At 38.0% G+C, this 14,840-nt stretch overlaps 1 protein-coding gene across 1 annotated transcript in view; it reads right to left on the bottom strand.

Annotated features, from left to right (window-relative positions):
* Positions 1-14,840, bottom strand: part of USF3 (upstream transcription factor family member 3) — a 28,893-nt gene that overhangs the window by 11,865 nt on the left and 2,188 nt on the right. The window contains exons 2-5 of the mRNA XM_085236322.1: positions 5,843-5,907; positions 4,019-4,047; positions 1,846-1,928; positions 1,079-1,175 (exon numbers count right to left, since the gene is read on the bottom strand). Of these exons, the coding sequence (XP_085092448.1) occupies positions 1,079-1,175; positions 1,846-1,928; positions 4,019-4,047; positions 5,843-5,907 (274 nt within the window). The remainder of the gene's footprint in view (positions 1-1,078; positions 1,176-1,845; positions 1,929-4,018; positions 4,048-5,842; positions 5,908-14,840) is intronic.

Here is a 14,840-nt window from a genome sequence, read left to right as displayed (position 1 = left end):
ATTCAAGACAACAGCATCAGTGCAAATACTAAGTAATGCTACTAATGGTTTGGAGAATAAGTTATATATATATATATATATAAGTTATATAATAAGTTCAGTATTATATAATACTGAAATAGGATTTTAATGTATGCTTTCTTGAACATAATAACATAAATGAAGACTATCTCGATAAACCTTTCTACTGGGCAGGAAAGTAACGAACCCACAAACTACTCCACTCCCAATATTCAGATATGTCTAATTAATTAGTTACAAACATATAAAATAAATCATGTGAAACCAAACACTGATCAACTTCTTTAATTAACAAATGAAAAGCAAATATCTTAATTGATATTGATGAAATTGATAACCTTGTGGTTTTCCAGTTTACATATAAAAATGACATACAAAACTAAATAGAATGCACCTATGTAAAATCACAAAACCCAGCAGTGGAATTGGAGAGAGCTCGTCTAAAAGAAAAATTACCTAGGATTTTCAAAACCAATCACATCAACAACATAAACTATTTAACAGCATTCCACTCTTTGTGGAGAAGTAAAAATCACAAACTATAACATTAGCTCTGATACTATTTCTGTCACATCTCCACCACTGCATTTGTATGCCTCTGTTAACGTAGAATTTAAATGAGGCATCATATTTTTATAAGGTAGGGTGTTACTACTTTCAAAGTGTTTGAAAGGAAGGAAAAAAACAACTGCATGAAGAAAGATCCATCTTTCCAATGAAAAAAATCTAACCCTGAACTTTAACAGAATTTTTTCCATCACATTACAGTAGAAAAAAATCGTGATAGAATCTACTAGATGATCTTGCCTGTGAGATTTTTCATTATGTTACATCACAAGATGATCGCTTCAAATCTCATAGCTAGAACACATGCTTGGGCATTTTCTTCTTTTATTTATTTATTTATTTATTGAGATTATTCTAAGCAGATTTCTTTTTGTATGCATATGTCTTGGGGTTCATTATGTCTGTTGATACAGGGAATCCCTGGCTTTGTTCTTAGTACTAACAAACACACAATAGAAAGGAAAGAGCTTCCAGAGGACTCTGTACTTACCCTGTTCATTGTTCCCTCCATTTAACAGAAGCTCATCATTCTGTCTTTTCATTTCTGTTATGTACTTAAAGGCCTGATCCAGGATCATGTTCTTGCTCTTTAAAGGAAAAACCAACACATGAAATCAGAAAGAAATCTCACCATTATTGGATCTGTCATGATAGATCTTGCACTCGATCCAAGAGTCTTCATTTAAAAAAAGTGCTAAACTTAAACTTAAAAGAATGCTTTTCTGAACATTTTTTGTTTTGTCTTTTCACCTCGCATGAGGACACTGTCTTCCCTTACTACTAGTATCTGACTTTCAGAATTGCTTTCATTTCATTATGTCGAAGATTACAGAAATAAACACATGCATGTTTAATGAGAACTTTGGAAAGTTGTGAAAGGACAAGCAGGCATCAACAAGATGATTAGATGGCTTTGGACAAATGAGTCTGCTCAGAAACACTGCACACATGAATGAAGGAGAAAGTCAGTGAGTCACATGTCCAACTCGTACTGTTCACTTCTTCAGCAGTCATCTACAACACCTTCAGACATTGAAGCTCAGAAATCTGTGCAAATATATTAGCATGGCTTTGTATTTCGAAAAAGAAATTTTGTTATAAATACTTTTTAAAATCCTAATAACTAATAAAATTTCAAGCACGTTAATTCAGACACTTTTGTCTTCTTTGTGAGACAAATAGCAAAAGTATTTGTACTTCTACAGACAAGGAAACACACAAACATTTTACAGGATGCACATCTGAATTAACGCTTACCTGCTTAAGTGCTGGAGAGCAGGGAATGAGTTCTCCAATTCTGTTTATCCCAGCATTAATCTTTTTCTTTCGATGCCTCTCCACTGAGCAAAAATAACATGCACTATGTCATCTGGTTGGGCAAGTCAACACAACAAGACAACTACTACCAATGCAAGGGCTCATAAATACATTATCTCCTGAGTTACTGGAACCATGAATAGTATGCTAGAATAAAAAATCTCCGCTAAAGTAAACTTCAGTTACTGAATTAACACTCGGTGAAATTAACAGCTGTAACATAAGAAACAGTAACTTTAAAAGGTGAGGATTTTCAGGATGCCTTTGTGGAAAAGCAGGGCTATTACATTTCAAAATTCAAGATTTTGATAATACTTTCTAGCTTTATAGGCTATCAGTTACTCATTTTTATGTTGAAAGCTCTAACTGTTGTGGAAGATCTTACTACGACTGGAACAAAAAAAAATATTTTAATGAACAATACTGCCAGTGAATTACCTATTTTGAAGAAAGTCTGATATAAAAATGTTTTGGCGTTCTGAATAAAGTTCTGTCATGGCTCTGTCAAGATTCATATCGATATGTCATTCATTGTGAGTTCTGTTTTGTGCAGCAGGGCTGCTTTTGATACATATAGAAAAACACAGTAACCCACAGATGAGCATATTTTCTACAAGCAAAACCATGCTTTACTTCTATATTATACTTCTTTACAAAGGATATACTGATTTATTTTAAATACTTTTGTTTCAGTAGTCTCTCACTTCAATTTACATTTCTCAAACAAGTGAAGTAATTTTTGTATTTCAGGACAGGAAGGAAGTGTTCCCGGAGACGGTAGTTACATTAAGTACTATTCTAACATAGCAAAATAAAGCCTCTTCTGCACGAAATTTGTGAGGATAAAAACACACCAAAACCAAATGACCAACCCCAAGCCTCAAGGCACTGTCTTCAGTCTCCATTTAGTTGGGAGCCAAGGCACTCAGCAAGTCCAGCATGAGAACAATGCATACATCTCATTTGAAGTATTCCCCCAAGGCACCCTTTCTGTCTGGGGAGTATATAATTCACCAAGCCTAAGGCACAGACAATGTGTGAACATCTTTAGACTCCTCCCCAGGTCTAGCATGACTTCAACAAAAGGTCACATTCATTTACAGCAAATGAAGAAATAAAAACTAAGCAAAGCTGTTACTCTGAACTAAAGCTGCATTTCATATTGTTATTTGTAGGCAAGGCAAACGTTTGTGTACAACTTTTAAGGAAATCTTAACTTAATAACTTAATTGGATAAAGTCACACAGGGGTTTAAAAACTCATTCCTGATGCCAGTTTCACCAGTATTCTTCGTGGTCAGTCACACAAGAGCAGCTGTACAAACATTAAAATCATTATCCTTGGGATTTAATTTTTAAATATCTTACTGCTGCTAATATGTGCAGATACCACAGTGGTCGTGAAGCACTATTCCTTTGTTTTGATAGCATCTTCCACTCAGTTTGTCCAGACATTAATGACTAAGCAAGCAACAGGGCTGGAGGGAGCTTGTCCCCACACCTTGCAGAGATCAGCCCACTAGAGGATGACTTCCAAAGCTATCAGCAAGTAAAATAGGAACTGAGAGTTAGAATGAGTCTGGCCATCTTAAAATTAACTTGTTAAGATGCTTTCCCAATACTTCTTAGTCTTTAGGACATTGGCCACATCCTGGTCACATGGAAACTACTGGGTGTTTTTTTTCCAGTTGAGGTTGCAGAGACCACACATTTGTGCTGTTTAATGAAGGGAGAACTAGACTCAAGAGTTTAGTATTTTGTATCTATGTAGATAAACAAGGCCAAAACCTTCAGACTCTACTGAAACCTGACAGTTCTGCCAATATTTATCAAATGATGTTGAAAGTCAAATTCAATGGAGAGAAAAGGCTGCATACTGCACGAGGGATGCAAGTCCCACAACATACAGATGATACTCACACAGAATTGTTGGAGCAGGCCCAAGGGACCGATTTGTGCATACGTATTCTAAGCAGGACCACAGAGAGATGTTTGGTAGGATGTCGGGCTTTTTTATGTTATAAACAATTATAGAGGGACCTTCTCCAGGCAAAATAAGTCATTGAAGAATCTGTGCTTATTAATAGAAGAAACAACAAAAATAATATTCCTACCTGCATTGTGCGTCTCCCTATTTTTCTTTCTGTTAACGATAAAGGGAAAACAGTGATGTGAAACAGAAGGAAAAAAAACCTGCACACAAACAATTTTCTCTTATTTTATTATTTCAATTACTGCTGAAAATACTAAATATTACACTCTACTCTGAACAAGAATACAGCAGAAGTCATACTCACAAGGATTGGTATTAAACAGGCATTAAATAGTTTCTAACAAAAAAATAATTAGTGTTCAGACTCAAATCAATTTCAGCATAGCAAGACAGACAGTAACAATCAATTTGGTTATTACTGCATATTTATTGGACAGAGCTGGATTTTGATTATTTTGTTCATCAAAAACTAGTATGCTATGCAATGCTAAATATTATAACCCAAAAACTAATTTTGACCAACAGGCTAGCCAATAATTTGTTTGAAATATTGCTTTTACATTCACAGAATCAATGAAAAAGGAGAAAATATTACACTGCAAACAGATTCTTTCAGATCTGTTACCTTCAAACATCAACCTTCTGGTATCAAACATGCTTCCTTTGTTAGAAACCAGAATTATCTTTCCTTTGCAACCGTTCCACTGTACTGCCTCAAAATTCTGTCTAGATATTATGTGGGGATGTGAGGGTTCTCTTTGTTTTCACATGTTCCTCTGGGATTCCTGGACCAATGGCAATCAGATGAGAATCAATGTGCAATGCCTCAAATTGCTTTTGCTGGAAGTCAATAAATTCTAAACACGTACTTCATATAAATAAAACCAAGTGCCCTGTAGATATGCAGTAAGTCAAATATTTTCAAGAAATACAGTAAAACAACACACGTTTTTTTTCTCAAAAAAGAGATTTCATTTAAAAAAAATAGATAAATCTTTCAAAAGACTTCTGCCCAGCAGTGCCCTCTCAGTCTGGTGGTTTGGCTACAGTACGCAAAAAACAGTAGTATTTTCTGCTCTCCACTCACTATTAAAGCACAGTCCAGATGTAACAAGAAACCTGAAGTGCGAATATAAGATATATGTGGTTGACACGAGTGACTACTATTGGCCACATACCTTTTATACTTTGAGTCAATGTACGTTTATTTCTGGTAACTCACCACCAACAGTATGCATCTAGAGTAACTCAGTGATTACAAGACAGTGCTGTCGCCTGCACATCTCAGTTAACAGTAAACTACAGTTTTCTCAGAAGATAATCACCTGTGATTACCATAAAAATATCCTGCATGGCTCGCTAGCATAAGTTGGATGCTGTAACTAAGGACTGAAGGACTACACTGCCAAATCAGGTGCTAGATCAATAAATTACTACACAGAAACAAAAGCTTGTAAAAGTTGTGATGAACCCTAAGCCATCTGATTATAAACTTTGGTTATAGTATTGCTATTCAAACCTCAGGGTGTGTTTTGAATTTTAGCAGAGATTTGTGAAGATCTAGATTCCACTGTAATTTGTGAAAGACACCTATACCACTCCATCAAAATGAGTGCAGTTTTGCAAGGAGTTGCTGCAATAAACACAGGCTGCACTCTAACCTAAGTAGTGGTGCAGTCACATGTATCTGAGTAGTCCATGTGATAAAGAATCTCTTTTGCCTTGGTGGTCGAGGTAGATATATCCTTGACAAATAATTTAGCATTGATAGAGGAAGAGAGAAGGGGAGGTTTACAGCCATAGTTAACAAACTTTTGCATGAATCCTAGTCAACCCTCAGAACTTCTTAATAACCTTATTACTAAATTTATAACTAGAAATTTTGTCATTACATTACGACCACAAACTACAGAACTGCAAAATTCATTTTTTCACAGAAACTCACCGATGTTGCTTCTTAGTAGGTGTCTCATTTTCTGTCATCTCTGGCATGGTTTCAGAGAAGAGAACCTGAAGAAAATTACAGAAAGAATTAACAACTGCACTCTTCTGGATTCTTTGCACATGACATCATTTTGCCTTTAACCACAAGAATAGGGACTTACTGTTACCAGACAAAATGACAGTTGGGAAGAAAACTCCTTAAGATGAGTTTACCATTAAGAAGTAGGCATGCTTTATTGTGGCACTGGGTGCACAAGGGATAACCTCACCTAGCAGGCACACTGGGCACAAGAAGTCTTCAACTTACATCCACTTTAAAGTTGAATAAACACTAATGATTCATTGCTACAAACTATTTGGTAGAAACAGATTGGATTAAGGCCATTTGGCATGCTTTGTTTGCCTATTCATTTGACTGGCAAATTTAGTGGCTATGTTTAGTTGCTATTCTTCTTTAATTCCCTACGTATGTGTTGCCTCTGTTCCTTGTGGCTTACCACCACTATTACTTCAGTCAATTTTGCAAAATATTGTGAAAGATGTGGCAAGACAAAGTATACTGCAAGACACTGTAAGAGATACAGAAATGTACACTGTAACATATTGGTACAATCATTACATTACTACAATGTGTGCAGAAGTCCATCACCTTTCTGTAGATAGGCTGGACACGTGACCATTAAAAATGAAGTATATCTGCGTCGATGCCTTGTGAATCTCTGCCATCTATGAAGAATTGGTTTCCATTTCCTCAGTTTAAAAAAACAATTATAAACTCAACTATTTTAAGAAAGTAAAAAGGAAAAATAGAACATAAATTTGTTAGTTTTTTTTTAATGGGAGTATGTACAGCCAAACTCTTTACCAGTCAGCAGGTTTATTCCAAGGGATGCTGTTCCCTGCCACCACATTGAGTACCAGCCTCCCTAACTATCACATGTAAACAATGAAGTTTGCATTTCATATACTTCAGTTCTGCTGGGATTCACAGCCCCTTTTCTGCAGAAGAAACAGGGTGTAAAAGTACGGTTAATATTATTTTAATTTTACTTTACTGGGGGATTACTTCAAACCGGAAGTTTATTGAAGCTCATACAATTTAAACAACATTTCAAAATAATCCTGTAGGGGTGGTAAGAATAAACAAGACCGTGCCCATTAGCTAATTGAGCAGTTAGTTTATTTCAAGCTCCAATTTTCTCCTCAAAAAGAAGCAGTTAAGTGTATTAAATAGCTCTTATATACAACACTTGAGCACCTACTTCGGAGTCGTAGCTTAAGAAAGATGGGGAACTGAAGATTTTTTTCCTATTCTTATTTTGTAAGCACATAGCACATAAGCACTTAGAATGGGTTGAAAAGGACCACAATGATCATCTAATTTCAACCCCCCTGCTACGTACAGGGTTGCCAACCACCAGACCAAGCTGCCCGGAGCCACATCCAGCCTGGCCTTGAATGCCTCCAGGGAAGGAGTGAAAACCTTTGCATTTTATTTAATAAACCTCAAAACAGAGCAGGCAATGGTAGGGAGGTAGTATCTGAAAGACCTGAAACACACAGGGTCCATAAATTTTAAAAAGCTGCCCAGGTAGAAACTTCTGTGGACTGCTGAATAATGTTTTTCCTATCTCTTTTTTCCTTAGCAGCCATTGCCCCACCAATGCTTTGTTTGGTTCTCTGTACTTATTCTATGTCAAGTGATACTTTCAGGAGAGATTCATTTTCTGATTTGCTGCAGCAGAACAAAAGTATTTGCTCTATAAGCTCAGAGGCAAATACATTTTAAGTTCACTCATGCAATACGCTCACTCAACTCAGCTGAATATCCTCTGCAGCAAAAATGTTGCAAATCCCTAATTCTTCAGACAGATCAAGGATGCAATTGGCCATTTATGGTTATTTCTTCTCAAGTTTTATGTAGTTTATAGCTCTCACAATGTCAGCTTGAAATACTGATTTTAGTTTAAACGCATTGTCATCCCCAGAAATTAAATTCTTTGTCTTCAGGAGATTTAAGTTCAGTGTAATTTAATCAGTGCTATGGTTGTACAGTTCTTAATAGTTTCACACAATTTCAGTCATGATTTATGGATAAGATCAATTCCAAGGCATAGGTATCTTCTACACAAATGCTATCTCTTCCTGCAAGACACAGTTCTCTTTATTCTTACATACTTACTCTTGGAATGCTCTGTTCCAGTCTTCAATGTATGTTTTACAACAAGGCTAGCTTCAACTAGAGACTTAATTCAAGCTTTTAAATCACAAGCAAGGCACCCTTGAGATAAAAATCATCACAGCCTTTGCTTTATCCCCCCCTTGAGACACTTCTTTTGTCATTTTGCAGTTAGCTAACAAAACAACAGCAGGAAATGAAACTTGAAACTTTATCTTTGCAATTGTTACCAACATACCTTTTGCTTATAAAAGTAACCTGTTAAGACTACTGGATAGGAAAACAGAGGGAGAAATGGTCCTACCCAAGGCAGTGAAAATCCCTTTGGTATTTTTTAGTTTCATTCTGAGGAATCCAATGTTTTCTTCTTACTACACTGTGTCTACTCTTCCACGCACTCATGACAACTGGGCCCAATGACGAACCTAACCAAAATCCCTTAAAGACATGACATTTCCAGATGTTTATAAAAACTGAGCATGGGCAGAGAAGAATGAGTAAGGTCAGCACTGACAGTGAAGGTGAGTGAATAGATGCTCCTCTACGATCAGCACATACCTGCTGGCTGACTAGTTCAGGTGAGCCAGATCACCACACGTACTCTTTATTTATTTGTTTATTAAATCTAGGAAGGTGTACGAGGGATTGAAGGGCAGGCAAGAATTATCTTGACTTTTCACAGAATACACATTCCCTATCCATACCAGCTGATTGCTTCCTACGGCAACTAGGCTGCTCTGTGAGCTTCTGCAAGAATTAGTGACAGCAAACCAATGCCAATAAACTACAGCGTGCTATACAACCCACTTAATTTTTTAAAGTGTCTGACAGCAACAACAGATGGGGATAAAAGCTTCACTGCTTTTAAATTTCTTTCTTACTTCTTTTGTTTGTACTATCTAAACTCAAAGTCTATTTTTCCTCCCACTGATTTAAAGCAATTAAGTTTCACTAAGGCTATTATATAAGATCATGTAAGAGAACTGGAAAGCAAGCTTTCTCCCTCTCTTTCTCTCCCTCACCTTCTCCCTCTCTCTCTCATTTTATTTCATTTTTTTTTTAACAATATTGCAGGAAGAAGCAGGCTTATCATGCAAGTGATGTGCCATCAAATTCATTTTTGTTTACAATTTTCATAATAATAAAGTCACAGTTGCTCATGACTGTTGACTATCACATGGGTTCGAGAGAGCATTCCTCAGAAGATTCCTGACCAGATTTGCTTAAGAAAATTCTGAAGAAGTTCTCAGTTTATTTTTCATTATTTTTGCTCTGGCACTGCTGTTCCTTTAGTCCTCCAAGTTTAGTATCACATTCACTTAAGCCTTACAGGAGGCACAGAGACAGGAATATCACTCTACTGAACAAAGCCCCTTACCTGCTGCTGATGTTCTCAAAGCTGCTTTGGGAGAGGCGTCTCTGGACCTTTGCACCTAGCTGTGAGCTGCTGCCACCCCCACCCACTGTGTGGATGATCACAGAACTATGGACAGACCAAAATGACATGCAGTGCTAGCAAAGAAAATGCCTACACAAACTGTATCCCACGATCTAGGGGAACTGTTAAATGGAAGCAGGTATTTGAGGATAAAAAGCAAAAATTACACAATTGGTACACAAGCTAAAAATGACAAAGACCAGAGATGTCATCCTAAAGAGGGTCTTCAGCCATTTTAGATCAAAAAAAGGGGACAAGAATTCTTATTTGGGAAATCAGAAAATAAATAAATAAATAAATAAAAATGATGACCATGGAAAGTCTCAGGATGCTGCACTCCATGGACACTTTGTTAAGATGCACAAGTCACCGTGTACCAATTTCATAAAGGAAGCAAGAAAGAAGGAGGCATTTCTCTAAGTTGCAAGACAGTGCTCATTTCCATGGTTTTCAGTGATCTACTGTGCACTCCAAAACAGAAGATTAGTTTCAAATTGAAGACACATCTAATTATGTCACATTCAACAAAGCTATCCAAGACTCTGCTTTGGTGGGTAAGGCTAAGTGTGTGTCAAGTGGCTTGTGGACAACTTCCTTCTGCGACAGGACCTCTACCTGCAGTAGATAACACAAGTGCCCCATACAGGTTGTGAGCACATTTCTACTCCCAGGTAACAGCATCTAGTGGAGAGCCAACCTCTTCTGGCAGCATACTGCCTAAAGAACAAGTGATTCCTTCCTGAAAAAGCTGTAACATAAATCTTCACGGTCTCTGACTCCTGGAACCCAGATGATTATTAATAATTGAGGATGCCTTACACAGGAAAGCTCTGTCTGAAACATCAAAGACTGGTAGAATAAATTAGAAGTTACAGAGCCAGCAACAGCTAACCTAATTCTGCTTTACAATACGCCTTTACCTCCAAGTGAAATCTCTTGATTTGTCACAGGATTTCGTAAGGAATGTAAAATCAAAACAAAAACATTCTGGCTACAGCATCCAGAATGCTATCACTCACTTCATTTTTAGGTTTTAACCTCAGCTCTTATCTGTTGTGCAACCACAAATGATCCTCATGTAGTCTGTTTATAAAACTGCATGAGATCTTAAGGAAGTATCAGAATAGCCATAAGAGTGTTCTCTTACAGCTATACTGGACACGCAAGCACTCTAACAAGTAGTGCAAAATTCCCAAGAACAAAAACGTGCAGAAGAGTTTAAACTTTTTTTATACATCTTTACAGATAAGTCATTAACTACAAAGGATTACAGAACAAAGTTCTTAAATCTTTTACAGGTTGAGGTTTGAGAAATATGACACAAACTAAGAATTGAACATGTGATCTTAAGACCTATACAGTTGTGCTTCCTGTCTCAACTACAAAGCTCCCTTACAACACGCAGAAGAAATCCATTTTCAGATTTGGTTACAGGAATCTTTCTGTGTGAAGGTTCTTCCCAATGAATCTTCAAGGCAAAAATAGGCAAGGCACTATGAAACAGTACTTCTGCTGGTGTCTGAACGTGCTTCCAAAGCACCTGTTGAGGCAGTGTACTGCTGCGTCCTTCAGGAAAGGTCAGCACAGTATTCCTGAAATGGTGTTTTCACTATTATCAGCCGCAATAAGCTTTAAAAACAAATGCCACTACCCTATGCCTGACAAAAATGAACAAAACCTCCACAGTTCTGCAGTGGATGTTTCATTCCAGCCTCCTAACAAAAGGCTTTAGTGGATGGAAGAGGCTATTTCTCTCCTTTACTCTTCACAGGTTTTTTCTAGATACAGTGGGCCTAATTTCTAGTTTCAGAAATAATGGGCTCACCTTGTGATCTGGATGTCTGACAGGCAGTTTTGTATCTTACTGGCAGGGATAAAGCTGCAAATTATTTCAGCTTGATTTAACAGAAGTACAATTAAAGATACCTGGGAACAGGTGTGCAGCACAGACACTTTCTTAACAAGCACATCTTAAAGAAGAAATTTAAAATCACAATTAGTATATGCTATATATCAGAATCATAGAATCATAGAATGGCCTGGGTTGAAAAGGCCCACAGTGATCATCTAGTTTTAACCCCACTGCTATGTGCAGGGTCGCCAACCACCAGACCAGGCTGCCCAGAGCCACATCCAGCCTGGCCTTGAATGCCTCCAGGGATGGGGCATCCACAACCTCCTTGGGCAACCTGTTCCAGTGTGTCACCACCCTCTGGGGGAAAAACTTCCTCCTAATATCTAACCTAAACCTCCCTGTCTCAGTTTAAAACCATTCCCCCTTGTCCTGTCACTATCCACCCTTGTAAACAGCTGTTGCCCCTCCTGTTTCTAAAATGGCACAAGATCCAAATCCATAGGAAACCTGAATTCCGTAGTTCCACAACTTTAAGAACTAATTATTCAGCTTGGGGGGATTACTGTACATGAGCTATCCAGCGGTAAGCAGACCTGTAAGCACCAGAGAAAGCAAACAGGGCACTGTAGAAGTTCCGCACTAACAGTGGAACAGAAACTGAAAACAGACCTCCAAGTTCTTACTTTGCAGAGGTTTATAAGAACTGAGTAAAGGCAAAGGACAAGAACAACAAGCAGACCAATATCACGATTACACAAGTCTTACATCATTAGAACAGCCTTCTCTAAAAATGCTCTACCTCCATCTGCTTTCTCTACACTGGTCTGAAATCACATTGCAGTTGCCACCTGAGACTGACTTGCCAATAATACCTTGAAAGGAAACCAAAAGAGGGAGATCTCCATTGTGTTCTTCAGCAAGGGATAGCTTGAATATATTAGTTTATCCACTTTTAAGTGGATAGGCTTATACTTAATTTTTTTAAAGTTATGTACACTTCTGAAAGTTTATGTTCTGAAGTCACTTAGAGTATTACGGAGAGATGTAGGCAATGCAGAGATATGAAAGACAACTAATAATTCAAGCCTGGTATATTGCAAAAAAAAAAATAAATTAGCTTTTCTTGATTATTTTCATCAGAAGCCAGATACTGACAGAGTTAACGAGTTACACTGTAACATGCTAAACTAGGTTTTCTAAGTTAATACACTGTCCTTAGAGCAGCAGTAGGAAGATGTGCAGGGAGGCCCTAACTACTCCAAAATTATGTGATGTTGCCTCTCCCCACTTTCACTGGCAGTGCTTAGACTTCTCAAATGACTCTAGTCTCTGAATTTAGAACAAGTGAGACTTATGTAGAAGAATCAAGCATTTACACTGCATGTACATAATATTTAAACAGGATCTCTTAAGTATTAAAGATCCTCCAACACAAATCAAACAAGAAACGGGATTTAAGACTAATCTAATTCTAACCTAAGACTTACGTTTAGTTTCTAGCTAACTTCCTTGATGAATAAAGCAGTGCAGAATTCACTTACACCAAAGAGTGAGAGCTGACATGAAATAACTCTCCCACAAGGCAACCACTTCTTACAGACTACAGATGCAGCATGCATCCCAAACTGCCAACATTTTTTTCACTTTACACTACAGATAATTGAAGAAATACAATTTTTTGAAGTTGAGCTCTCCTTTTCCCCTCATAGCTTTATGCTGACTTAATAGAGCCAGCCGCCTAAAGAACAAGATTTTCAACTACTTTCCACACCACTGACTTCCAGATCACAGGATCGGAGAAGTCTGTGCTTAGACTTCTGGACTAGCAGACCCAAACCTGGATCTCTCCAGCCTCACTAGGGATGGCCCACAAAGAATTGACTTTGGTATGAGAATACCAGCACCACTGAGGTGTGCTCTTAGGTGGAATTGATCTCCTTTTGGTCAAGTAAACCGACAGAAGTACAGGTAACAGGATGACAAAAGCAATTGCTGAAAAGAAACAAGGAACATTTTTCAGTCTGCTACTTTCCTATCTGCATCACAATGGCATACAGCTTGGCTGATGTAAAACATTGCTATCAAATGTTACAGTTGCTGAAGTACCCCATTCATCTCAGAAGGTTAATGCCACAACACTTCATACAGGAAACAAACTCAGGTTACACAAGATCTGTCCATCCTGCGCACACCACAGAATCACTTCTGTGCTCACTCGGAGCATGACAACAGTTTCACACTTGAAAAGTCGCAACTAAGTACACTTCAGATATACAAAGCACACATATAAAAGCTGGAATTTCATTTTAACCAGCAAGTTAGGCTACCATTAGATAGGTGTGGCAATGCACAGTGTTTCTTAACCAGGGAGTTACGATCTCTACATGTTTTATTGCAGTCAGGCAAAAAGGAACCCTTCTGCTCAACAGTTCAAGCTGAGATGTTCTCACTCAACTTTCCAGAATCACATTATGATCAATGTCCTTCAGAATAGGAGAAGGTGTTCCCAAGGGACTGAACTTGAATACAGAAGTCGTAAATACAACCGAGCTGAAGAACGCTAGCGGAGGATACAAGTTACAAAGTGACTGCAAGTGAGCAGTGCTTAAAGCTGGAGACAAGCAGAATATGTCTTCAGAAGCCTGAGAGCTTTAACTCAATGAATTATGGAACTATTAGAAACATTAATGTTGTCAGATGCTATGCCTACACACATGCTGTACAACCATTTCCATAAGAACACCTTGCATGTACACACAGTCAGGCACGTTTCCACTGCCATTCTGATATTCACGGGCAGCGTTCAGTATAATATTACTTAATGGAATCACAGAATGCCTTGGGCAGGAAGGGACCCCAATGATCGCTGAGTTCCAATCCTCCACCATAGGTAAGGCCACCAACTTCCACGTTTAATACTAGACCAGGCTGTGCAGGGCTCCATCCAATTTGGCCATGATCACCTTCAGGGACGGGGCATCCACAACCTCTCTGGACAGCCCAGAGAACAATCTCAGCTGAAAGGCTGCGTTGCAATACTTACTATCCTTCAAAGTGGCACAGTGGGTATATTTATAAGTTAACTATTAAATGCATTTACAATTTAAGATGCAAACAGCCTTATTAAAATAAATATCCTCTTAGTTGAGGATCCCTTCATGCCAAATGCAACTTCTAACTCCCCACAGGCACGTGGCACTTACAGTTATTTTTAAGTGCACCTCGGATCCAGTTATTATGAAGACACGAACACTAGTGGACTGCTTGTTGTTAAATCCAGCATGTCCTTCTCTCATCCTCCATATGTATTTGTTTATTACTCCTACCCGGTTTAGTACCCAACTTCAATCCACATATTAATTAATTTACCTAAAAACTAGCTGCGCCTGGTTACAGTGCCACATATCTCATGCCAACCTGCTTTGCAAAGCAAAAGTGCATTTGAACAGAGCTCTATTCCAAATCATTCTGTGGACTAATTTGTTCTATACCTGGAAACCTGAGGTGGTGTTATGATTTCAGCACAC

This window comes from Meleagris gallopavo, chromosome 1 (assembly GCF_905368555.1).
Source record: "Meleagris gallopavo chromosome 1, MGAL_WU_HG_1.1, whole genome shotgun sequence".
Classification (NCBI taxonomy): domain Eukaryota; kingdom Metazoa; phylum Chordata; class Aves; order Galliformes; family Phasianidae; genus Meleagris; species Meleagris gallopavo.
Note: the sequence above shows the minus strand (reverse complement) of the source record. Positions and strands in the feature narration are given on the sequence as shown.